The 27,714-nt window shown below is 44.0% G+C and overlaps 1 protein-coding gene across 1 annotated transcript in view; it reads left to right on the top strand.

The window, feature by feature from the left end:
- DUSP16 (dual specificity phosphatase 16) overlaps positions 1 to 27,714 on the top strand; it is a 99,594-nt gene that overhangs the window by 57,090 nt on the left and 14,790 nt on the right. Inside the window, exon 5 of the mRNA XM_037023013.2 lies at positions 19,993 to 20,156. Coding sequence (XP_036878908.2) covers positions 19,993 to 20,156 — 164 coding nt within the window. The remainder of the gene's footprint in view (positions 1 to 19,992; positions 20,157 to 27,714) is intronic.

A 27,714-nucleotide genomic window follows, 5' to 3' on the forward strand; every position in this document is an offset into this window, starting at 1 on the left:
ACACGTGTCCTCCTACAACTGCTTTAAAAACAAGACTTAAGAATCTGAATTAATGGAGCAACAGAATAGGTGTGACAAACATTTGTTTCACAAAAATGACCATAACTGAGGATCCTGTTGTAAAGATACTAGATAATCCATGTAAAATCCATCAGTAGTTTTTTTAAAAAAGCTATTATTACTATGGGTTAGAAAACAGCTTCTAACATCAACTTAATGATCAACCTTTTTGGTCTTGTTAACCTTCAGAAACCTCATTCTCTTTAAAAAAAATAACATTGTTCCTTAACCTGTATCACTTTATGTAATGTATTTCTAAGGGTGCCAAATTGAAAATAAATATAGAAGAAAAAAAGAAAAACTACTGAATTTGGACTTTTATTTTGTGCTAACATTGAGAAAAGAGAATAAATGTGTTCATTTAGTAGAAATAAAGATGAGCCTACAGATGAGAAATGCTGTTCTATTATTTTCTCCTCTTTCCTTACTATTATAATTCTGAGTAAAAGCAAAAGGGACTCACAAATTTTTAAATTCTACAGCACACATTTCTAGCCTATGATGAGGCACAGATAACCCTACAGGGCAAGAACCGTCAGTGAATCACAGACTTGAGCCCTTTCATTTACAAATGAAGAAGATGACAGAGCCCTTGAGTGACTCTCCCCAGTTCTCACTGCACCCAAAGCCCATATCCACTGTAATTCCAGAGTCTTCTGGAATTTCATCAGGACGCTAGACCGGGAATCAAGGGTGCCCATTTTCCATCAGGCTTATCCTGACAGGCTCTTTTTGAAATAGTCTTTCCCAGTCTTCTTGTGGATTTCACAGTCATATTCTTCACATTTTGTGGAATAAAGATACACTGTATATAAAAAATTTTAAAGCATTAAATTATTTTAGCCAGAGGGAATCCTTAAGTAAAAATCTACTATGTTCTGTGCTGATGTATAGCCCTGAAGGATGATAGAAGATACCGTTTATTAAGCACTTACTGTTAAGTACAGCATTAGATACAGTGCTAAGGGGTTTTATAGACATTCTTTTATCCTCTGAATGTGGATGAGGTCTTAGATTAATGTTTGCAGTGGTTAAAGGCCAAATACATATTTTTTTTTGAGTTAATTTGCTAGTGTAGTTAGAGCTAGGAGTGAATAGAAATGTATTTGACTTTTTATACATTTTCAATTTAACAGATCTAGATTGAGTCAGTAAATGGATATCCTTGGTTAAAAGGAATCAATTACTACCATTCTTCCTAATGGAAGTATAGTAGACCCTGATTTTTCTGCTTACAGATTTTGCTGTACATGCTGTTGTTACTTTCAGATCCATTATCTAGTTTGGCATTTCTTCTGTCCCTTTATCTAGAGGAGGAAAGTCTCTAATCATTGCATTTCAAATCCTGTAATAGTGGGTAAGAGAGGTTGAAATTAATGGATTTTAGTAGAAGCACTACTGTTATTAAAGAATTGGCTGTTCTTGTGTTTAAAAAGCTGCAGTGACTGAGAGCCACTGAAAGCAGACTAAAAATAGGGGCTGTTTTGCCCACTGGTTGCTGTGTATTTGCTGGCTCTGCTTCTGACCCTCAGTGTGCAGGAGGCTCTCCACAGTGGATCATCTTTTCTTCAATTGCTACCTCCAGTGCGGTAAGCCAGTTTATGTCACTTCCCAGCTACTAGTGGCTAATACATAATGCCTGAGGCTGTGTCTTGTTAAAAAATGGACTACAGGCCAGACTAAAGATAGTTCTTTGGTTCCTCATCCTGATATTTTGCACAAGCCCAACAAAAGCACCCTAGACAAGAGCAGCAACATCTGTCTTCCCTTGCCCCAGTCACGTCGTCTGTGTGCTCCAGAGATGCACTGGTGCTGGCCCTTGTCCTTGCAGTCCACCTCTAAGGGTTTCATGGGTGCTTCTGTGGCCTGGGGGATGGGACACCAGAAAAGCAAAGACTTGCCCCTGCCCTTGAGCGTCCAGCAATTACATGCTAAAGAGGATTAAATAGAGAAGCATACAATCGTGTGCTACACTGTGTGATTTGGTGCTAAGGGATCACTAGGTGGAGTCTGCAGAAGTTGAGGAGGATGGGTTATGGCAGTGGACCTTGAAAGATGAGTAAGATTCCGAGGCGGTGGTACTTGGCATTCTGAGAGGGGGGAACATGATTAAAAAGTGTCAGGAGTGAAGAAAGAGTTTAGGGGGCAGCGAGGGGATGACAGTGGATTTTTTGTGAAGCAGAGAAGTAGGAATTGAGAGGACATAAAATCAGATCGTGCAAGCCCTTCGAAGCAGAAGTGTGGATTTGCAGTTTGCTCTGGGCGGCTATGTGAACCGCTGGAACTTTGTCTGCCACACCTGCCAGCTCTCCGTCCCATGTCTTTCTTCTGAGCATTCAGATCTGTCTGCAGTCCTCTTCTGCTACCTGCTAAGCCTGGACAGTGTCCTCCCTCCCACGATTGCTTCAAGAGCCTCCAAACTGGTCTTTGCATATCCCCCGTCTTGCCACCTTCCAGTCTAATACCCACACTATAGCAAAAGTTATATTTTTGTTTTGCATGTTTAATGTAATCCAGATTATATCACTCCCCAGTTTAATATGCATCAGTGCTTTTAGGATAAATTCCCAAATCTTGAACTGACTTACAGGCCCTGCAGTGGTGGCTCCTGCCTGCTTAACCCTGTAAGGCCATGTTCAGACCTCAGTCTGTCTTGGGTTTGTTGGCATCATGCTTCAGGCCCTGTCCCCGTTTCTCCGACCCTGCAGCGTCGCTCTCCCTTGGCCTGGGTGGAGGTGTTCCACCTCCCGGCCTCCCGGCCCCCCGGCCCCCCGGCCCTGCTCGCCTGCTGTCTCCCGCTGGAGTCAGTGTAGCCATCACGCCTTCCCTAGCTACCAAAGTTGCTTTCCTCTGTTAAACGTATTCCTCTGGCCACCTATCATAATTAGTTAATTATTCATCTCATTGTTCAAGTTTGTCCTGCTAACTTGTCAATTCCAGGAAGGGCCCCTGGCCTGGTCACCACTGTCCCTGTTACCCAGCACTGTGTCTGGCTCATGGAAGGTGCTTTGGACTTGGGAGCCCAGCAGTTGCTAGTGTGGTCTGGTTGAGCGAACAGGTTGCCCTTCCTCGCTGCTCCATGAGGTCTCCAGGGCAGCCGTGTAGTGTAGCTGGCTCAAGAGGAGGGCTGCTGATGGGGTGCAGTACCCACAAGTGGTTTTAGGGAGGGCCTGCTTCGAGCTTGCAAGCTTTGAGCTTCTGAAGACCTGAGAAATGAGTTGTATGGTGATTCACCGATAGTTTACAAGTTAGTCAAATTTGATTTTCTTAAGAGTCATTCTCCAGAGACCGGACTAATAGACCTTTTTCCTCTTGACTCATGGAGTTATCTCCTGATTGATAACTTGATCTCATTGTGCCCTTTGGCCATGACTAGAGACACATGGAGCAGCTGCTTCATCCTCCTCTGGGCTATGACTGTAGTTGGTCTAATTAGTATCCTGAGGGATATGATGCCCTGGACCGTGGAGGCATTACTAGACTCTCCAGACCATTGTGGAATTCTAAGCCACTTAGGGACATGTCCCTGGATAAGGCAGAAGTGCAGTGAGGATTCAGTGTTGCTTCTTGTCCAGCATTCACTAATTTTACTTTTTTTTCCATTAGAAACAGAAAAATGTTTTTCTTGCCCTGTGCCTCCTCTCTCACCCTGAGAGGGCATTGTGGTCTGGAAATAGGAAGCAGATTCTGGGCCCCCACCCATGCCAACAGAGTGTTCAGCTTTGAATGGAATCAGGAAATCCTTTTGAACACCAAAAATACACAAGACTTATGTCCATCAACAGCTATTCATTATAACAAGGAAGGATTCAATAAACATTTATTGAATTCTAATTATGTGCCAAGCACTGGGCTAAATGCTGAGGCAATTACGTAAGAGTGTGAGACGTAATTCTTATCCACATGCATTTCACAACATACTAGAGCTGGAGAAATAAGAGGTCTCAACACACACACACACAGAAATCACAGTTACCAAGTCAGTGGTACATACTTATTGCCAAGTGATTGCTATAAATTTTATATGAGTTCTAAGTTGGCAAGACTATATCTAGATACACTGATCAGGAACGATCTTTTTTTTTTCATACCACAGAAAAGAATTGAAATTTCAAAGAATAACTCACATTGTGAGGGAAGATTGTGTCATGAAATTTGTTTCAGTGGAGAGTGTATGTGGGTGTTCAGAAGGCTTTGATGTAAAATGTATTTTATTGGTTATGGCAAAACAATGTTGGAATGTATTGCTGTAGAAGAGGTGTGACTTGTGCTTGCTTGTGCTTTGGAAGGAGATACAAAATAGATTGGAAGGACTGAGTTGCCCAGTGCTTGCCCAGGTGTGTTAGTAAGAAGACTCATTTGCCTTTTACATTTAGGGTGGTGGTAGGGAAAATTAGATTGGATGGTAGATTGGGATTACATTATCTGGTCTTGAATATCTGGTTAAGAATTTTGGATTTACTCTGTGGGTACTTAGGAGCAGAGAATACATCAAAACTTTATTTTAGGATGCTTCATCTGGCAGCAGAGTGGAAATGAACTAAAAAAAGGACAAGAGACCAGAGAGAGCTGTTGCTGCATTTACCTCAGAGCAAGGTGTGAAGCCCTGGACTAGGGTGGTGCAGGAGAGTGGTAAGGCAGGGACACAGAGCAGCGATGGCATGAAGGAAAATCAGTGTGTTGGCATAGCAACTGAGTGCTGTGGAGTTGACGGGGCAAGTGGCTAACATGGATGGGGGCAGAACGAAAGGGAGTTTATTGGCTCTAAATTTACTTTAAAAGTGTAAGTCAAGTGAAAATGATGAAGGAGGGTTCAAAATGTTAGATGGCATTTGGAACATCAAGCAGGTATCTTTGATTTTCAGGTGAAAACGACTAAGATCTCATTAACCTCCCTTCCCGAACTCATGAAGTAGAGGCCTTCTAATCCTTCCTTCTCAGGAAGCCTCAGGATACTGTTTGCTTGGCTGTTGTCTTCTTATCTTAAAGTCCCTGGAGGGCCTGTCCTGGTTGTCTCTGTGAATCTGGCTCTCCTGTTCACAAAACTTGCTCATTTTCTTCAGCCAAGTGGGGAATTCTGGCCAGATGCCTTTCGTTGGTTATTCGGGTTGTATTTGTTTAGAACAATCTTTGTTTGAGGGCATTTATTAAGAGTCCTGGCTGTGAGCGTGTGTGTTTTAAGAGGAGCTGTTTCTGGGCATAGTTATATATTGCCAGTTTTAATAATCAGTTACATACCTGTCGCTCTGCATTTTATGAGAACTCTCTAGTAAACAACGCTTCTGGATTTTTTGCCAATTGATCTAGATAATGCTATCTTGAGGAATAATAAGATCTAGACATTCTGAATCTCAAGCAATTAGAAGTTGCATTATGTTAGTATTCAGTGATTTTTCATGCTAGTACTTTGAAGGTTTTTAATTCATTTGTTGTGTATATGATAACTATGTTAACCCAAAAATAAGAGAGGTTCGATTTCTCCTTCCCCGGCTGTGCCACGTGATAGAGTTGTTTAGAACAGGGTGAGTTTTTTCGGAGGTGCCATTTATGGGACAGGTTTTACAAGCTGTAGGCTACTTGTCATGCTGCGTGGAGGGGCTCCACAGAAATGCAGTGTCTGTCTACTGTCCTCGTGGCCTGCGCTTCAGTAGCACGGACTGCATGAAATAGTTTAGCATTCTTGCTCTCTGTCATTTGGGATTCTTCTCTTCAGTGCTGCATTGACTCAGCGCTGCTCAGTGGAGAGTCGGCCAACTAAGACCAAAGGGAAATGCTGCTCATGTTGAGAAAAATATGCCATGTTCTCCACTCTCCCCGATATGATTTATCAAATCTGTGGTGCTTTGGCTTACCTGGACCAACCAATATACATTGGAATAGTACAGTTACATATTCTTGTTTGCTTTCTTTAGGGGTACAAAATTATGTTGCCTTTTTTATCTTTTCATTTTATTTAATTAGTTTTAACTTCTCATGTATATAGTTGGCTGACCCCTGAAGAAAACTGTAACTTGACTCTGTTTTGAAAAGGGTAGAGAACAAAGTTGCCTCAATCAGCCACTTCCGACTAAAGCATAAAATAATTACTCTTTAAAGCAATTACAAGTATATTGTGAAATATACATTTGAACAATTCAATTTTCAATACTAGGGTTATCTCCTTTATGCATTGGCAAAGCAGCAGGTTTTATTTTCAGCATGGAAAGAACTGTTACCTACAGGAGCTAGTACACTCCACCTAAATCCTTTGCCTGTATTCTAGAATAAGTAAATGAATGGGTTATATTCATGTCACAGAAAGGAAGACTTTGTTTTATGAAAGGATTAAGCTACACGAACTATACTTACAAACTCTGAACCTAAATAAACTATGTGAAAATGATTTAAGATAAGAAATGTGACTTTTTAGAATTACGTCTTCCACAGAGTAGAGCTTTTCTTTGTACAAATGCTATTTCTGTATGTAGCCATGGAGCCCATTCGCACTGTGGGAGGATCTGGGCAGCTCTGTCAGCTGGTAGAGTTCTAATGACTTGCTGCCTTTTGGAAGCACAAGTGGAGAAGCCCTATGCCCTGCAGGGAACCATCTTAAAGTGGTAGCATTAACATTTATCTCTAGTTTGACTGAAAGGCGAGGAATCCAGTTTTAGAATTGGGGACTTGAAATTTCTTTAAACATCACTAGCACAATTTATAACCGATTGCAGGGGTCAGAGGGAAGAGAAAAAAGTGACTAATTGGAATTGTGTAGTAGAGTTGTTATAAGTATTTTGTTTTACTTGGTAGATTTTTTTTTTTCCAAAAGTTAAATGGTGGTTCTACAATAAAAGTTGGTCACAGGGATGGTAGTACAGCATGGAGAACATAGCCAATGATTCTGTAACATCTTTCTACGGTGAGAGTAACCACACTAGAGGGAGTGAAGATTTAATAATATGGGTAACTGTTGAACCAGTGTTGTTATATTTGAAACCAACATAAGATTGTATATCAGTGATCATTCAATTAAAAAAAAGGAAAGAATTAAATGTTAAATGGTGGTTCTACATTGGCTTTTACAGAAAATGGTATTTATGATTGGAATGATGAAGGTGGTACTCTAAGGGAAGAAGTTTTTCTTGGCTGAATTAGAATAAAATGATATATAAACTACAAATGCCTCTAACCTATATCAAATATTTTCTCTGTCCAAAGTAATATATATGTTTTCATTTATAAACATGCATTCCCCTGGTTGGATTTGTGGAAGACTAAGAGACAGAAATACAGATTTTAACATGCAGTTTGTCTGTTTGTCCATCCAGATCTGTAGAGGCCAAAGGTGTCTGTGTGTCTCTGTTCACCAGTTAGCCCAGCCCCTTTCTTTGCAGGCCAGGGGTGTCTACACATGTCTTCCTTCCTCTTAAAAATAAATACTTCTAGCATAAGGGAGAATACTGGATACAACCAATCCTAAATTTATGTCTATCTCAGGGATGCACATACAGGTTATATGACTTTCTATTTTATACATTCCCAGATGATAAACAACATCAAGTCTGTTTTAGGACAAAATTGCTAAAATTGAACAGTGAGCTTTAAATCCTTGAACAACTTTAAAAAATGTATTTCAAAACTTTCAAGAAGCTTGTCAGTTTCTCAGTACTGCTTTTCACAGTAAACAAAGGATAAGTGAACTAATGTTATGTCTTTTTGTAATGGCATCTAACTTGGAGTCTATAGGACAGCAAAGAGTTATGACAAAGGCAGAGAAGATGACTGTTCTCTGTATCTGTCAGCCATTTGTAACAAAAAGTTTACATAAACGAAATGTACTTTTTTTCTAAGTAGATCTAGTTTGTAAGAGGAAAAGGGACATTTCAGACATACTTCAAAACTAAGTCTCTGATGTGGCCACAGATAGTTTTTCAAGGGTTTGGAGAAGTCAGGCAATGTCTCTCTCATCTGTTATTAATTAATGAAATGAAACTGGGGTCACTAGAGTACAACAATGAATGGAAGGTCAGTGAATGGAAAAAACTGTCAATGAAGGAGGATGTCAGCAGAGTGGAACATTGTCATAGATAAAGATCAGGGAAAATGTATTCTTTGGCTGAGATAGTGTTTTCTGGAAGTGACGAGGAGCCATGGTTTGGGACGTTTCAAGCCAGACTGAACACTAAATACTCTGATTTCAACCAATTTAAATATTTTAAGGCTATTTGGATTTATGCTAGAGATTAGTTGAAAAGATTTGTAAAAAAAAAAAGATTTATTTTTGTTTTAAATATTTTACAGTGTGTTATTGTTGTTTTGTTGGGCTTTTTGGTTTTGTTTTGAGGCTGAATACCAGTGTCTGTCTCATTTATTTCTTTTCTCTTAGAATTTTCTAGAGCCACACTCACTTTTGAGGTACACCATATTAAAGTGATTTAGGATCACTATACTACTTAATGACTGACTCTCAGTTTGCAGAATTGTATTCCCTCTGAAAGTTGTTCTATGAGGATGGCCTAAAAGTTAAGACATAGCTTCAACTTCACCACCATCTTGCAAACTGTGATCATGAACAAAGTGGTGGCTATATTTATACTTCAGATAGTTTGTCTGTAAACTTTGTTAGTAGTTTCGTGTGGTTTAAAGAGTCTTGTTTCTTGATCATGTCAAACTTCCTTTCCTTTTTTCTCCTTCGTTGAAGATTTTCAGTTTTTGACTTCAGGGAAGCAAGGCTCTTCCATAACTTTGGGAGAGGCCCACGTCCATTTTTTGAGCCTAGTATTGAGACTTGGCAGGTCATGGGTGGTGAGGGCAGGACCCCATAGAGAGCATAGATGCCTGTACTGTAGAAAGTTAATCCAGAGCATTTTGAGAACTGTACAGTCCCTAGAGCCAGACTGCCAGGGCTCATATCCTGGCTTATTGCCCTGTGTCTTTCTGAACCTCTTTTCTTATCTGTAAAATGGGAATAATAATAGCACTTATCTCATAGGGTACTTGTAAAGGGTAAGTAAACACTTGTGAGGTATTTGGAGCAGTGTTTGTCACACAGTAAATGTTCAGCAATTCTCTGATTACTTCTATTATTTATAAGCCTCATTACTTGTAAGTTGAAAATGGAATTTGAAGGGCCCCCACCAGTAAGATGGCAAACTTCCGGCTTCTCTTCGGCGTCCTCGGTTCCCGCCGGCGCCACCTGAAGCCCAATCACCTCTCGCCCTCCTCCCAATCCCAGCACCTAGCCAACAGCCACCAGCCCCGTAGAAGTGACACCTCAATCAATTCATGCCCCTTCCTATATAACCCAGCACCTTTCCCTAATAAAGCGGAACTCTCCGGTGAATTGCTGCTATGTGTCGCTCCTTTCCTTTCATTGGTGCCGAAACCCGGGAGACGGGACACCCCAACTGGGCCCCGTCTTCCCCCCCGACACCAGCAGCAGCTTGCCCTCGTCCTCTTTTTCCAGTGCTGGCTCATCACACTCACCACTCCTCTCTGGCCTTTATGTAAGTTTTCCCCCCGGAGTGGGCCACTCTTCCCCGAGCTATCGCAGTGCCATTGACCGTGATCGTCCGGCAAGGCCCTGATGCTCGGGGATGAGGAGGGAACTCTCCCGCCTCAGGCCTTCACGGCTGCGGCGGACCCTCAGGCCCCTCCTCCAACAGCCATAAATCCCCACCTCAAGCCTTTACGGCTGCGGCAGACGCTCAGGCCCCTCCTCCAACGGTCATAAACGCATTCACCGTCCCTTCCATCAGTGCTGAAACTTTTTAAGCAAAATTTCCCCGGGGTGGGCCACTCTTCTCCGAGCTATTGCAGTGCCATTGACCGTGATCGTCTGGCAAGGCCCTGACGCTCGGGGATGAGGAGGGAACTCTCCCCGCCTCAGGCCTTCACGGCTGCAGCGGACCCTCAGGCCCCTCCTCCAAAAGCCATAAATCTCCGCCTCAGGCCTTCACGGCTGCGGCAGACCCTCAGGCCCCTCCTCCGACAGCCATAAATCCCTGCCTCAGGCCTTCACGGCTGCGGCAGACTCTCAGGCCCCCCCCTCCAACAGCCATAAACAAGGTGACTCCTTTGCGGATGAGAACGCTCCCTTTCCCCGCCCCCTCCTCCTTCTGTTCCGTCCGCCAAAATCTGTTCTGTTTGCCGAAAACACCTAGCGCTAGGTACCTCGTGACTCCGGCACTCTGCCCTCTTAGGGAAATCTGGGTGATGACCCACACTTCCTAAGAAATTCCGACTCGTATATACGAGTTTCCGCAGACCACCAAGGATCATCGGGGATGCCCATTGTCTCCTTGTGGTCTGCTTCCCGTCCAAGGATCTCCGTTCGTCTTCCCCTGTTTGTCTCCTCTGTCCTTCAGCCATGGGAGCCTCCTCATCCCTCCCTGAAAGTTCACCTCTTGAATGCCTGCTTAAGCATCTGGCTACCCTCTCCCTGACGCCTGATATAAAACCAAAACTTCTCCGTAAATATTGCTTCCAAGATTGGCCGACATACCCCCTAGACAATAACAACAAATGGCCCGCAGGGAGAACTCTTGATCCTAACATCACTCGCGATCTTTTTAACTACTGCCAGCGCCTGAAAAAATGGAAGGAGATTCCCTATATCGAAGCTTTCCGCCTCCTCTCCCCGCCCCCTTCCAAGTTCTCCTAGCCTGCAAGCCGCTGCCCCCGCAGAAGCCTCCCGTTCACTCCCTTCCCCTTCTTCTCCTACAACAGCCCTTCTCCCTTCCTCCCGCACCATCTCCTCCCCATCTCACCTCCTCCATCTTCGTCCCCCGCAGATTAAGCCTGAGCCTTTCAGCACCCCCTTTAACTAAGTCCCAGGGGCCTCCTCCGTCTTTGCCCTCATCACCTATTTCTCCCCTGTTAGGGACCGCCTTTGTCTTCTCACATGTTTGTAGGGAGAATGGGAAAGCACCTTCCCCCATGTCTGAACGCAGCATGAGAAAGCACAAGCTAGAGAACAACCGGTGCAGTCCTTAGAAGTTATCTGTCCACAAAACATATCTTGTCCTCGAAGATTAGCCAAGACTCCTCACTCTGAAAATAGGGAGACGTTGAAGATGTGTAAAAACACCGCCCCTGCTTCTAGCTATGCCCTTCCCCCACTTGCCGATGTGGCAGGAATAGAGAACAACGCATTCCATAAGCAGTTAACTGGAGCCCTGCTGTAGCTCAGTTAGTAGAGCATGGGACTCTTAACCTCAGAGTCATGAGTTCAAGCCCAACTAGAGCAGCAGAGGCAAGCAGCTGGGCTGCAGGCTGGCAACACGTAAGTCTGATTCTATCTTTATTTTCTTTGCCCCCCTTCCGCACTTCAGGACCTGCTTGAATAGGCGCAGCTAGACCACGTCACTCCCCCACAGACTGAGCCAGAACCCTTCAGTCCCCCTCAGACTTAGTCCCGAGAACCTCCCAAAATTATCGCCCCCCTCCTGGAGGTAGCAAGATCCAAAAGCATTTAGGAGATTTAGCCCAACTAGAGAAATGCCTAAGTTCCTTTTCCACTGATCCCACGACATACATCAGGGAGTTTCAATAGACCCTCCAGTCTTACAGCCTCATGCATCATGACATTTTCATGCTCCTGGCCAATACTCTCCTCCCTGAAGAGCGTAGACGAGTTTGGGACTTCGCCCAAATGCACGCTACCAAAACCCACAGGACTGACCCCACCTATCCCCCTGGCCCCACTGCTGTCCCCGAACAAGACCCACACTGGAATTATAACACCGCCGTAGGTCTCCGCTCTCGAGATATTTTTGCCTCCTGCTTAATAGCAGGTCTGAAAAAGGCAGCTCGTAAAGTAGTCAATTTTCAAAAGCTCCAAGACATAATTCAAAAGAGAGATGAAACGCCCTCTGAGGTCTTAGACAGACTCACTCAAGCCCTATTACAGTATACCAGCCTAGATCCAGAAACACCTGAAGGTAGACAGGCCCTTATGACATACTTCCTAACTCAAAGCTACCCCGACATTAAAGCTAAACTCAAAAAGTTAGAACAGGGTCCCACTACCCCACAGACTGAGATCCTAACAGTGGCCTTTAAAGTCTTCCATAACCGGGAGGAGGAGAAAGAACGCCGTAAACTAAAGGCTGATCAGGCCAATTTCCAGATGTTGGCCCAGCTGATAAAACCACAACCTGGGCGCCCCTCTACAAACAAGCCCCCACCAAGAGCTTGTTTCAAGTGTGGAAAAGAGGGACATTGGTCAAGGGCGTGCCCCTCCCCCAGATCTTCTACCATCCCATGCCCCAGATGCCACAAAAAGGGCCACTGGGGGTCTGATTGCCCAACCACCCGAAGGGGAGGCTGGACGAACAACCCCCATCCTAAGCCCGCCGTAGTGGGGCTGGCAGAAGAAGATCAACGGGGCCCGGGGGCTTCTCGCCCAACCATTTCCATCACCAAACAGGAGCCCAGGGTTACTTTAACAGTAGATGGTCGCCCCATCTCCTTCCTCCTAGATACAGGAGCCACCTTCTCAGTCTTGCGAGAATACCGGGGCCCTACCATGCCTGCCATTACTCCTATAGTCGGGGTAGGAGGTAAACAGATTTTCCCATTAAAACCCCCCCCTTTTATGCACAATCCTAGACAATCCCATACCTTTCTCCCACTCCTTCCTGGTTATGCCCCAGTGTCCCATCCCTTTACTAGGACGAGACATCCTTTCCCTCCTCCACGTTTCCATAACTATATCCACTCCCACAGCCCCCAGTACTCCCTTTCTGATAGCCCTCATAGCTGATGACCCCCCTCTACCCAATGAAAGCTCCAGTTCTGCCCTTATACACCCTGTAAATCCCAAAGTTTGGGACATTGCAAGCCCCTCCGTGGCCCTATGTCCCCCTGCCTCTATCAAATTATGTGACCCCTCTCAGTATATCTGTCAGGCCCAATACCCCCTAACCACTTCAGCCCTCATAGGCCTCCAACCCATCATTCAAGATCTCTTAAACAAAAACTACCTCAGACCCACTCACTCCCCATTTAATACCCCCATATTAGCTGTTAAAAAAACCAACGGATCTTTCCGCCTTGTCCAAGACCTTCACCTCATCAACATGGCCGTTGTCCCTATCCATCCCTTAGTTCCAAATCCATACAGACTTTTATCGCAGATCCCTGCCTCCGCATCCCACTTCTCAGTCCTAAATCTCAAGGACCCATTTTTCTATCCCTCTAGACCCCTGCTCCCAAGATTTTTTCATCTTCACCTGGACGGACCCATACACAAGACATTCTGAACAACTCACTTGGACAGTTTTGCCACAAAGCTTCCGAGATAGTCCCCATATTTTTAGACAGGTCCTAGCTCGGGACCTCAAACAGTTTCATCATGATCACTCCAAGTCCACCTTATTATAATACATAAACAATCTTCTACTCTGCAGTCTCTTGTGGGAACAGTCTCAACTTGACACTGCCTCCCTACTTAACCTTCTAGCTTCCAGAAGTTACCGAGTATCCCCCGTCAAAGCTCAAATCTCTTCCCCTCCTGTCACTTACCTCAGATTCCTTCTATCTCAACAAAGAAAGTCCATTACCTTAGACAGAAAATGGCTCCTCTCTGACCTGCCCATTCCCAAAACCAAGACAGAAATCCTTTCCTTTCTAGGCCCTTTCTAAGCCTGGCTAGATATTTTAGAACGTAGATCCCTAACTTCTCCCTGCTCCCTGTTGGCAAGACCCCTATACGACCTCAGCAAGAGCCCCCCCTAAAAAACCATTATCCTCCTCACCCCGACACTCCTTCATTAAGCTCTGTCAAGCCCTTGTGGAAGCCCCAGCTCTCCATCTTCCTGATTTGTCGAAGCCCTTCTCATTATACATTCATGAGAGGTCCAGTTAGGCTCTAGGAGTCCTAGGCCAATATTATGGCCCATCCTTTGCCCCAGTAGCTTCTCTCTCCAAGCAATTAGACCCCACAGTTCGGGGATAGGCCCCCTGCCTACGAGCATTAGCCGCTAGACAGCTCTTGCAGAAGGCAGCTCATAAACTGACATTCAGGGTGCCCCTTACCATTCTGTCCCCACATCACCTAAAAGATCTCTTAACCTACAAAAGTTTATAGACTCTCCCTCCCTCCAGACTCCTGACCTTACTGTCCTCTTTCCTCCAAAATCCCATTCAGCCCCTTTGCCATCCATACCCTAATCATGACTTTTTCCTCCTTTACTGCTCTCTTGCTTTTTTCCTCATTCCTATTGTCTTCCCCACCACCCCAGCCTCCTTTGTATGGCGATTCAAAGTCAGACAGACTTAACACACAGCATCAAACAAAAGTTACTGCCCTCATTGCCACACCAGACTGCCCTCTGAAAAGCTGCTCTGAGCCTTTTTATACCTCCACTTTCCTCCCTCCACTGAAGTGTTCACTAGCAGCTACCCTTATTCTCCCTACCTCTGCTTCCTCTATGACCAAAAACAAGCCTATTGCAGGCGATAGCCAGACACCTACAGGAGATGTCCCTACTGGTCTTGCGCCATTCACTACATGGGTAACTTCCAGTACCCACAGTATTACTCCTCCAACCGTTTCATGAAATATCCCAACGGCTCATTCTCCTTATCAATCCCAGATCCCTGGGACTCTCGATGGGCCGCCAGAGTCACAGCCTCAGTTTACTACGGGTGGTTCCTTGACCCCCCACGGTACCCTTCATATCTCTCAAAAGTATGTTCCCTCTCATTCCCAGATCTCTCAAGTTGCATCAGATAGCAGACATTCCGAAAAAGTCATTATCCAACCTCTTGACGGCGCCTCTTCATCTTCTTATCCCCGCCCCTCTTCTCATTTCTCCTACTCTTCCTTACAGCTCATTCAGGACACCACCATCTTTCTCAACCACACCCTTAACACCACCAATTGTTTCTTGTGTGCATCACTACAGTGCCCACTGCTGGCCGCCGTGCCCCTTAATATTTCCAACTACTCCTTCCATGCGGAAAGACAACCCCTCTGCCCTCTGGCAGGCATACCCCTATGGGAACCAGAATATGCAGATAATCTCACCATCCACCACTGTGTAGGCCCAACTCCACCCCCCTCCAGCGCACTTCACTGCCTCTCTATCTACACCCCTACCTCCGGCTCTAAGAGTTTAACGCAACCGGGACACTTCTTTTAGTGTAATGGCAGTCTTTTCAACTCACTGCCTCTCAACTCCTATACACCCTGCATTCTCGTCACCCTAATCCCACAGTTAACACTTTACAGCATGGCAGAATTCCTTGAGCTCCAACCTCCCTTGCCCTCACGAAAAAAACGAGCTGCTTTCCTTCCCATCATGGTCAGTAGCTCTTTGATCACCTCAGCCATTGGGGCAGGGTTTTCGGGAGAAGCCGTGGGTCACTCTCTATGGGCAGTTAGAGATCTCAACGCCACACTTGAGGGAGCCACTGCCGATTCCCTAGCCTTTCTCCAAAGACAGGTCACTTCGCTAGCTAAGGTCACCCTTCAAAACCGGCGGGCCCTAGATCTGCTTACAGCCAAGAAGGGCAGCACCTGCGTCTTCCTTCGGGAAGAGTGCTGCTATTACATCAACGAATCCGGCATTGTAGAAACTGACATTACCAAACTCACCGACCTTGCCTCCAGCCTCTACTCTGCTTCCAATTCCAACCCATTCTCTTCAATACTAACAAACCCCCTCCTCACCTGGCTCTAGCCCATTGCAAGCCCCATAATAATCATTCTTCTCGCCTGTCTCTTCTTACCCTGTATAATAAAGTTCATCAAATCCCAAGTCAGAAAAATCTCTAATCAAGCTTTCAACCAGCTTTTACTCAGGAACTACCAGCTTCTGGCCACAGAAGATCCCTCACCCTCACGTGACCTCCTCACCACACGCTGAGATGGACCCCTCTCTCCACTAGAAACTGTTCCTGGAAACAATAGCCGCAGACGCCTGGCTCCTGACACCCATATCCTCTTGGCCAACCTATGGTTACAGGGAACCTTCATTGATTTCCAAACCTGAAGAAGTCCACATCTACTCATCCTTACTGTGAGGAGTCCTATCAACCCTTTCCTCCCAATCCTCAAGCCCTCACTCCCTTCTCCGCCCCTGTTCAGCAAGAAGCAGCCAGAGAGAAAGCAACGTCCACAACCCCATAGAAGAGAAAGGGAGGAATGAAGGGCCCCCACCAGTAAGATGGCAAACTTCTGGCTTCTCTTCAGGGTCCTCAGTTCCCGCCGGCGCCACCTGAAGCCCAATCACCTCTCGCTCCCTTCCCAATCCCAGCACCTAGCCAACAGCCAACAGCCCCATAGAAGTGACACCTCAATCAATTCATGCCCCTTCCTATATAACCCAGCACCTTTCCCTAATAAAGCGGAACTCTCTGGTGAATTGCTGCTATGTGTCGCTCCTTTCCTTTCAGAATTCAAGTGGTGTTCCCCTGGGTTGTCTGGTTTTTCTCTTTTCTCTGAAACATCTACTCTAGAGTATTGTTGAGTTTAAATGAGACCAGCCCATGGACTGTTTTGGAGCCAGCTGAGAAAAATAGTATTAGAACAGTTCTTTAGAGAAACTCCAGAAGCAGGAAAATTAATAGAAACTTAAATTTTAAGCTCATACAATAGAATATAATTAAAATAGTTTATGTTTAGTTACTGTGTTGGGTAGGTCTAAGGTAGGCAAAGAATGGTAAGACTCTAACATTTATTGTTACAGGAACTACTTTGGGGGGAAAAAAACCTCAACTTAAATAATGGTATTATCCAGTTAGAAAAGGAACAAAGCACTAATGGAAACAAAATTATAAATCCCAAAGAGTGACCTTCATACTCATGTGCCGGTATTGGCTGCCCTCTTTTTTGCGATTGTCAGTGGGTTATACTTGGAGGTGTAGGAGTTCTAACCAACTCCATTTCAGCGGCTGCAGTGTCCCTGGTAGAGTGTTTCCTTGTGTGTGAGGTCCACTAGCTACTAACAGACTTTAGGGCAGGAAATGGGAGGAGGAATACCATGGTCAGATACATACGGGACTCTTGTTTGCGTTAAATAAATTAAACTAGTTTCTTTGGAGATGCTTTTTGGAGCCTTTCATATGGTAATGAGTGCTGTGACTCCCCCTGGGAGATGGGATGTGCAGTATTTCTTTTACCTTTTGAACCATTATCTGGGCTGTTAACGTCCTAGGGTCACCAGTGCTCAGGAGCACACTGGGAAATGTAACCACAGATGTGCTTTTTTCACTTGGTGTCTATAGTGAATGCTGTCAAGGTGAAGCTGAACAATTAGCTGCAGATCAAGGGTGGAGGAAGGCCTCATGGATGAGGCTGGGTCCTAAATATACATCAGCCCAGGTGCTACAAGTAGCCTGTGCTCTTTCTTACCTTCTCTGCTGCACGATCATGGGGCTTGTATATGTGTGCTTGGAATGCTGGAAGTATATGCCCGGGGCTGGTATCCCCAGATGGGAGAGCAGCATGGGTGTGAAATAACAATGAATTTTGTGTGGCTGGAGGTCATGTTTGGAAATGGTAAGAAATAAAGCCATGGTACACTGATAGACAGTGACTGCACTGGGGTATGGGTGGGGACTTGATAATATGGGTGAATGTAGTAACCACATTGTATTTTCATGTGAAACCTTCATAAGAGTGTGTATCAATAATACCTTAATAAAAATTTTTTAAAAGAAAGAAAGAAAGAAAGAAAGCCATGAAACTGTATAGGTCCATCTGTCCCGTAGAGGATTTCGGGATTTCTGTAATGGAACACCTGACTTTTCCATCTGGTTACCTTAAGAACTTTAGCAAGCAAATGTGTTATGAGTAAAACCAGGGTAAATGCTTAGGGTGGAGGCAAGGAGGGCGGCACGTTTACATTTTGCAGTTGGTTTAGTTGTCCCCCACTTCCTGCCATCCTGGTTTGCTGCACTGTGGAACCTGCCTACACTGAGCCTAGGCAGTAGACACAGGAGTCCAGCAGACCGTACTGTGTCTAACATAATACAGGGGGTTTAAGGGACGACCGCTTCCCCTCCCAACTCTGCACTTCTGCAGTTTCTGAGGGCACATTTTGTATGCTTCTGGAAGTGTTCTGAAGGCTAGTAGAATATAACTCAAGGAAATGGAGATAAATATTCAATGAGATTTTAGGGTCTTGTTTAAGGCTATGATTAAAGGCACATTTTGTATGCTTCTGGAAGTGTTCTGAAGGCTAGTAGAATATAACTCAAGGAAATGGAGATAAATATTCAATGAGATTTTAGGGTCTTGTTTAAGGCTATGATTAAAGAGGTAAAAGTTGGGCTGCCTTGTCTTCTAATAAGACTTACCATGCTAATTGTTTTTTTATTCGAATAATATTAAAAGTATACACGTATTCCTTATGATCCAAATCTCTTCAGTTCCTGAGTTTGAACTTAAACTTAGTGAGTAGTGAAGGTTTGCATAGCAAGGGATTTATCAAAAAAAATTTGCAGAATCTATTTAGTTCCTAGGTTTGGATTTGGATAGCAAGAGATGTTTAGAGTGGAAAACACAGCGAAGACCTTATTCATTTTCTCCTTTTCTCAAAGGACTTGGGAAAAGAAAAAAATGGATTTCCTATGGCTTTCTCTTCATTAAGTAATGGTAAGATTGGGACTTAGTGAAGATCTAGAGCAGATCGTTATAAGGACAAGACAGGAAAAAAACAGAATTCTTCCAGGTCCAGGAATCTTGCCACAAAGCCTTCATGTGCCCTAAGCAATTAGGGTCTGTCAGCACTTCTCTGTAGTGCTCAGCAAAATGAACAGGAGACCCCAGGGATCGGTGGGAGTTGAGGGAACCTTGACTAACTGCCCAGGGAATCCCAAGGACTTGATACACAGAGAAGGTTTGTAGGAGTTAGCGGTATGTTTGTGATACCTTTGGGAAAAAAACCTGTATAGTAGGACGATTTAAAGTTACTTCCAGAAAGAATTTTTAACTTAATTAGTTTTACTTTGAAGAAATAATATCTAGCCTCACTTCACATTCTTTACATCCCCATTTTGCCTCTGTGCATAGTTGTCTTGGCTGGGTTGTTTGCTTCTTTTTTTTTTTTTAGTTTGCAAAGAGTTATTTATTTATTTTGGTATCATTAATGTACACTTACATGAGTAACATTGTGGTTACTAGATTCCCTCATTCTCAAGTCCCCACCACATACCCCATTACAGTCACTGTCCAGCAGTGTAGTAAGATGCTGTAGAATCACTACTTGTCTTCTATGTGCTAAGCTACCTTCTGCATGCCCCCCCCCTCTACATTGTGTGTGCTAATCCTAATGTCCCTCATTCCCCTTCTCCCTCCCTTCCCACCTACTCTCCCCAGTTCCTTTCCCTTTGGTAACTAATAGTCCATTCTTGGGTTCTGTGAGTCTGCTGCTGTTTTGTTTTTTTTTTGGTATAATTAATGTACAATTACATGAGCAACATTATGGTTCTGCTGCTGTTTTGTTCCTTCAGTTTTTGCTTTGTTCTTATGCTCCACAGATGAGTGAAATCATTTGGTACTTGTCTTTCTCCGCCTGGCTTATTTCACTGAGCATAATACCCTCTAGCTCCATCCATGTTGTTGCAAATGGTAGGATTTGTTTTCTTCTTATGGAAATTGTTTGCTTCTTTAAATCCTCTAAGTTCCTTGAAAAAGCATTCACATGGTGGGTGGGGAGCAGGGATACAATGTAGGCTCCATAAAGACAAAGAGGTGAGAGAAAGGAGTCATGTTTGGTGCTGGTCGGGCTTGCGTATCCCTGTCATGGCCCCGCCAGCCAAGACTCAGTGCTGGGTTATCCATCAGAATGAGCAGTTGGCAGCTATGGACAGGAACACAGGTGCGTGGTATCCGCATGTGTCTGTGGGATTTGATTTTCTTTTTAAGCAGTTTTATTTGAGTAGTTAACAGAAGACTGATTTTTATCTTTGTGCATGACATAATTCTTAAATGTTTATTCTTAGGTGGGTTTGCTGAGTTCTCCCGATGTTTCCCTGGCCTCTGTGAAGGGAAGTCCACTCTTGTCCCCACCTGCATTTCTCAGCCTTGCTTACCTGTTGCCAACATCGGGCCAACCCGAATTCTTCCCAATCTTTATCTTGGCTGCCAGCGAGACGTCCTCAACAAGGTGGGTGCTTTGAAAATAGCCTTCGTTGCAGGGTTTATTGTTAGCAGCTGGAGAAATGGCAGTTGCCCATGAACTGTCATTTCAACCACACCCTGCTCCCAGAAAGGGACCCCGTTTCCAGAAAGGAGGGACACTGTTCTCAGTGTGACTCCTCAGTGAGCAGTTTGTCGCCTTTGGGAGTGCTGTTTTGTCGGATGTTATTGATTGTCACAGGAAAACTACACTGTGGTCATATTTGCTTGTTGCTCACAAGTCCAGGAGACCTGAAAAAGGACAGGATTTTTCAGAAGTTGAGCCTTATCTTACTCCGGTGTTAACTGTTCTATAATACTAACTGAGCACCCTGAGGAAGGCTAAGACTTCCTAGATTATTTCACATTTAGAAATGTGTCTCTTTACTGCCGCATACTATAAGGGGACTCAGATGGGCTGGGATCGAGGAAGGACCTTATGATGACGGCTGGCTGGAAGGGCTGTGGGAAGCCGTAAAACCATGGTGAGGACACGGGCTGAGAGTACCCCCTGCCAGCCGCCCCGTCTGGGGCTTCCTGGGGCAGTCTGGTTGAGAAAGAGGCAAGCAGGAGTTCTTGCTGAAGGCACATGGGCCACACTGAACATGGTGGTTGAGGCCATATCTAATGGCACAGGCCTTATGACAGGTGATCTGTTTGCCTCCACAGCTTCTATACTTTTAACCAGTAATGCTAGAAAAGAGTGCTCTGACTCCTTGCAGAAGTGACTTTTGTCTAAAACCTCTTTTTACATCACTGTGGGGAAGTTGCGGTTCCTATGGCCAGGATCCTCACTGAATTTAAACCACCTGATGATGTAACTGGCCAGTTGCTAGGCTACTGCTTCCACACCTTTAGGCAATAAGATACGTGCTATATAGAGAGCTCGGCCCAGTGCTCTGCGCGGAGTCGAAGACGCTAGTGCTCGACCTACCGCCGGAGAGCAAGCTGGGTAATAAACCCTTTCACCCCAAAGAAACGTTCTACTGTCACTTCCTTGGTCTCATGGAATTCATAGCGAGCTTGCAGGGGGCTGAAACCCATTGGCAACACAATCACCTCTCATTGAAAAAGGAGTCAAAGATCTTAATCCAACTGTTGGTGATTTACAAGTGCTGCTTTCCTATATGAAGGTACCTTAGTATTTTCTCCTTGAGTAACTGAAAGAATCAGGCCGACTGTGAGGTAAGCTTCCAGACTGGCCTGCCTTAGCACGTGGAAAGCAAAAATACCCTATCACTGGGCATTCTCTCTCTGTCTTTTTGGTTCTCAAAACTCTTGCCTCTTCAAAACTGTGCCTCAACCCTGTTAATTTCTCTACTCCTGTGAAGTGTTTGAAATTTGTTAGCTTCTGCTTGTACTGAGCCTTTCTGGTAGGGTCATAGTGCCTTTGAGCATGTGATTATTATTAGTTCTCTTTTAGAGATAAGCAAACTATGTCACAGAAAGTCAAATTAATTTCCTAAAGTCACATGAATCCCTGGGGCAAAGCTGGAGATGCTTTATTTAATCCTCAGATCAGAAAATAAAATGAAATAAAAAAACTGATTAATTAAGGACCTTATTCAGAATTACCCCCAGTAAAACTTCACCAGGCAACAGGTGATGTTACATGTAATTGTGTTACAGATCATTTTTTACTTCTGACATTAAATAAATGGCACATTCATTTTGCTGTATCTATACTTTTTCAGTTTTAACAAATGTCAGTTAACAACCCTGTGAGTACCTGTAAGGGGAGAGCAGTTAACCTGGAACCTGGAGTTGAGGAAGGGGGAAAGGCTAGTTTTCTACTTTTAATTGGCTTCTAAATGTTGGCTACACAGAATACACACACAGATGCATTGAGGGGAGATGGTAGTGGGGGAAGAATGAGTTCATGGGGAAAGAAGCTTGGGCAGGGAGTTGCAAAAGACTGTCAGAAGCTTCTATAAAATGTGTAAGTGAGGGAGTGGTGAGAAGTGAGTGCCTTGCACATGGGAGTAGAAATTTATACTTAACCTTCACATTCATTGTGGGGAGAGTCTGAGCGCTGAAGAGGATTTTAGAGCAACAAATGAGGAAATTGACATTCAGAAATGTTAAATGAATTCCCAGCATCACCCAGCATTAGAAGCAGGGTTGCTGCTCTGAATGGCAGCAGCTGTGCAGGCAGTAGAGAGCAGGGAAGAACAGGATGAGGAAAGGAAAGTTCATTGAACTCCTGCTCAGCACAGGGCAAATCCCTTGCCAATTCCTGAAGCCAGGGTCACCTGGCATCCAGTGTCCACTTGAATCTGCACAGTGTAGGAACTAAGCCCCTCCCACCCCAGGTTTAGGGGGAACCGCAAAGCATTGGATGGAGTGAGATTATGTTCTGAGAACTTCCCTATAGCAAAGAAAGATTTTGGTGCAGGCTCCTAAAGAGCATGATTGTACAGCTGCAGTCTCTGCAGTCTCTTCCAGGTCACCCAGGTGATGGGAACTTGCAAGCCCAAGCCCTTCCCTACTTGTCTGGAATAGAACAGAGAGAGTGAAAACTAGTGCTTAAGTCTAGAAAGTGGGAAGAAATAGTGAAGTAACAAAGATGCTTAACACTGGAGGAACGCAGAGATAAAATGCATTAAGTTGAGCAGCAAGAAAGCTTCATTAAAGGCAAAATACACACTCAAAGAAGGTGGAGTGCGGGCAGCCTTAAAGAAGAGGTGTGCCTAAATAAGGCTTAGGCTTCTGTCTTTTAAGAATTTCAAGGAGGGGGCAAAGGGCCTGGGGGCATAGGCTTGACCTGTGGTCTCATGATGTCTGTCTCCGACGAGAGACATTATGTCATCATCCATAGTCCTCTAGATACTCTTCTGTAAGATAAGCTTAACCCAAGGAATTTATTGACACTGTTCTCCAAGACAGTGGTGACCCTCAAGCAGTGGAAACACACTGTTTATAGAGCTGTTCTCCCTGCCTTTAGATAGGGTTGATTGTTAGCTCATTACCATAAAGTATGTTAGGAATCTTACCTCCTAACTCCCTGGTTTTTAAATAGAATCTTAGCCTTAAGATGGAGTCCCTTCTGTTCTTACTATATTATTTATATCTCGACCTTTCTCATCATAGGCAGGAAAAATTAATCATGATTCTCGTCCTATGCCCCTGCTCTATCTCAATACATTCCTTTTTATTAAAATTTAGAAGCTGAAATCTTTAAAAATGACAACAGGCCACTAATTTTGTTGTTGTTTTTTTAAATTAAATGCCACCAAAATGTGTTAAAAGCAGATCACAGAAATTTTATTGAGAGAATCATAATTTTACCATTTGAAATGCTAGGCTCTTTATATTATTACATTTAACCCTCATAATAGGACTAGGAGGTATGTTGGCCCTGAGTTGTTAAGTCACTTACCCAAGATTTTGTGGCTAGGAAGTCTTTGACTTCAAAGCTGGTCAGTGGCAAAGATCATACTCACAGCTAAGCTACTCTGGCCTTAAATCCTGTGTTTATATAACACCAGAAATAACCATCATCTGGAAAACAGAACTCTTTGTAACAGTTATGAACCCTAACAAATCTTAACAGTATACTGAATCACAACTGAAATTTTTCTCTACTTTTTCCACAGCCTATTTGATACCATCACTATCCATTAGAAATACAATGTAAGAAGCTATATACATAATTTAAAATGTTCCAATAGCCTTATTAAAAGTAAAAAGAACCAGGTGAAATTAATTCTAATAATATATATTTTATCACAATGTATCTAAAATATCATTTCAATGTGTAATCAATATCAAAAATTACTGATATTTTACATTTTGTTGGTACCAAGTGTTTGAAATCTGGTGCATGCATCTCAGTGTGGGACTAGCCACATTTCAGGTGTTCAGTAACCACGTGTGGCTTGTGGCTACCATATTGGACAGTGCAGGCCAATGCTCTCAGCATGTATTAATTTGTCCTTATGTTTAAAAGACATGGCTTTTCTATAAAAGATCATAGAAGTCATTGGTAGTGAAAAGAATACTTAAATTTTCCTTTTCCCTCACAACTGTGTTGTTCTCACAATCTATTCTTTCATCCTGTAGTCTTTGTACTAGAGGTGGACTAGGAAGAGCTTATTATATGTAAAGTAGTTTGCTGAAGCCCAGTGCACATCTGAACTGAGTGGGGTTTGAGAAAGAATCTCTAGTTACTGTGTGAAAGATAGAAGTTCTTTATTGTTTTTTTTCCCATATCACTTAAAATTTCAAATAGGGCCTTCTGTTTCATACTTAACTACATGGAACATGTGATAGAACTACCCATGTTGAGTAGTTACTAAGCCAGAACTGAAGCAGGTATGTTCAGGGGTGAACCACATCAGCTTCTTCACTGAAGCAGTTCTGCTGCCCCCACAACCCCATTTAAACAATGTGCTGTCAGCATTCTTTGCGTAGCTTCTTATTTCTGTCTTGTAACATGCAGAAGTGGTCTTCCTGTGCTGCCTTACCTTAGTGATCTGCTTGCCACTAGGATGCCTGCTATTTCCTCTGTCGTTTTCTTCCTCTGAGAGCCAAGCAGTAGTTTGGACACGGTGTAGACAAGTACTGCTTTTGGGGTTCCCATATGATCTAGGATGACAGAAGGTGAAGACTGTCAGTAAAAATGAAGATTCAGTGTCCGCTGTGGAGAACCATGCAGTGTGCAAGGTGGTTAGACAAGCCCTGATTCGACACTAGTTCACAAGAACAGGCAGCCCACAGTGTGGCGCCCATCCTGAGGCAGCGCAGCGTGGGAGTTGAGAGCCCGTGCTGGAGGTGGGCAGTTCTGCATCCCAGGGCTCCGCCTTACCAGCCAAACCACTTTAGTCAAGTTACTTGAACCTCGGTTCCTTCACCAGCAAACAATACTGATTCCTGCCTTCTAGTGTGTTCATGTGAGATTCAAGTGAAATGCTGTATGCCAAGCACCAAGAACAGGTCCTGGTTTATAGGGGCACTCACTATTGTCGTCACGACGTGGACTATACATGCTGCCAGGGGGAGTGGCAGATAGAGTGGGCGAGGTTGGTTGAGGAAGGCTAGATGTAGGAAGTAGGACTTACAGTCAGTTTTGGAGGCAAAAGGAGTAGTAAATGCAAAATTATTCACTGAATTGACTTCAGAAAGAAAGATGACCATTCCGTTAGCTAGAATCGCAGTGCCCACAGTGACTGAATGGGATCTGTCCTCAGCCTGGCCGACCATGGGAAACCCGATCAGATCGAACAGTCTTAGTAAGGCTGTACCTCAGCCCGTATCCCGTATGTTACTCCACAGCCTGCAGCAGGCCACAGAACCCGTTGTCAGAAATTAGCCCAACTGCAGGGTAATGTTTATTTCATGGTTTAGGAGAAACTTTTAAAGGAAAACAATTGTGAATGGAAATAATAATTAATAAAATTATAATTTATTTTTTGTTTCACAAATATTATTTTTAAAAGTTTTCTTAATTATATATTGAAACTAGAATCCAATTTTTAAAAAATCCTCCTATTTGCAGCTGAACCTTATCCAACTTGCTGCATTTAGTGTAATTTCCCTACTTAAGGCCAATTAGGAGAAAAGATAGTTCCAATTAGTGAAAAATATACATTAGAGGCTTTTTGGGGGCAAGGAGGGAGGCAACAGTTTTATTGAGACATAATTCCTATACCATATGATTTATGAACTTTCAAAAATTGAGATATAATTGACATATAACTTTAGTTTTAGGTGTACAGTATAACAATTCCACATTTGTGTACCTGCAAAATAATCATTACAGTAAGTTTAGTTAACATCCAAGACCACATCATTAAAATTCCTTTTTCTTGTGATAAGAACTTTTAAGATCTATCTAAGCAACTTTCAGATATGCGGTATTATTAACTATAGTCACCATGTCATACATTACACCCCCAGGAATTGTTTGTTTTATATGGAAGTTGTGCCTTTGACCACCTTCACCCGCCTTCTCCCCGCACTGCCTCTGGCAACTGCAATCTGTTCTTTGTATCTATGAGTTCAATTTGTTGTGTGCTTTTTAGATACCACATATAAGGGTGATCATATGGTATTTGTCTTTTTCTGACTTACTTCACTTAGCATAATGCCCTCAAGGTCAATCTATGTTGTCACAAATAGCAAGAGTTCCTTCTTTTTTTGTGTGGCTAAATGATATTCGATCACATACCCACCTCCCCTACCCCCTGCCCCCCCACTACACACACACCACATTTTCTTTATCCATTTATTCATTGAGACACACTTAGGTTGCTTCCATGTCTCGGCTGTTGTAAATAATGCGTCAGTTAACCTGGGGGTGCAGATACCTTTTTGAGTTACTGTTTCGTTTCTTTAGAATAAATATCCAGAAGTGGAATTGTTGGATCCTATGGTAGTTCTATTTTTAATTTTTTGAGGAACCTTCATACTCTTTTCCATAGTGTCTTCACCAGTTTACATTCCCATAAGGTGATTTTAAAGTAAGATAAAGAGAACTAACATTTTATGAAACTCTTTCTTATATTATGAGCCAATCACTTTATCTTCACGATAGCTCTACAAAATACACATCAGGAGCCCTACTGTAGGTGAGGTTCCTCAAAAAATTAGAAATAGAACTACCATAGGATCCAACAATTCCACTTCTGGATATTTATTCTAAAGAAACGTAACAGTAACTCAAAAACCCCCAGGTTTACTGACGCATTATTTACAACAGCCGAGACATGGAAGCAGCCTAAGTGTCTCTCAATGAATGAATGGATAAAGAAAATGTGGTGTGTGTGTCGTGGGGTGGGGGTGGGGGAAGTCAGGTCACCTGCCTGAGGCCATTCAGGGGATGAATAGTAAGGTGCTCGGCTGTGCTCTGGTGGTTCTGGGCCAGCACCATGTCCTTTGCCCTGTTCATGCCACACTGGCTCATCCGGAGGGGCAGGAGGGAAGGTAGCATGTGTAGGTATGTGTGTGTGCTGCAGAAAGGTAGTTGTGGTAGTGGAAGCGTATCTAAATTTCTCTCTCTTGTTTCTGTTTTTCTAGTGTAGTAGGAAGCAGGATCATCATTAGCTGTGGATGAGGATGAAGGGGAGAGACAGAGTCTGAAGCAAATGGGAAATGGGTGGCATGGCATCTTGGAGAGAGGGGAGTGAATGGACTAGGGAAACACAGTGATTGCTGAGGAGCGTTCATTCAGACTGGGATCTGGAGCACGGCTGAGTGTTTCTCTGGTGCGTTCAGTGGCCCGGGTGCAGACGCAGGTGAGGCAGAGAATTCGATTTGACCCCAAGGTCGTGGCCTTGCCAAGTGAGTGGGCAGCAGTAGTGGGACAAAGGAATTGAGGGTGAAGGCAAGGGAGTGATTATAATGACAGAATTTAACTGGGCAAGGAAGGCAGACATCGTGAGGGTGAAGGACAGGAGGAGTAGGTCCTAGGGGGCCGAAGGGCGCAGGAGAGGTGGTGCAAGAGGATGCTGGAAGCAGAGGTGGCCTCATCTGAGGGCGGGCTGTGGGGTCGGGATGAGGAGGGACTGTGTTGCTGGTAGTGACGAGGCTGGACCAGGTCTCCTGGG

The sequence above is a fragment of the Manis javanica genome, chromosome 15, assembly GCF_040802235.1.
Source record: "Manis javanica isolate MJ-LG chromosome 15, MJ_LKY, whole genome shotgun sequence".
NCBI lineage: Eukaryota > Metazoa > Chordata > Mammalia > Pholidota > Manidae > Manis > Manis javanica.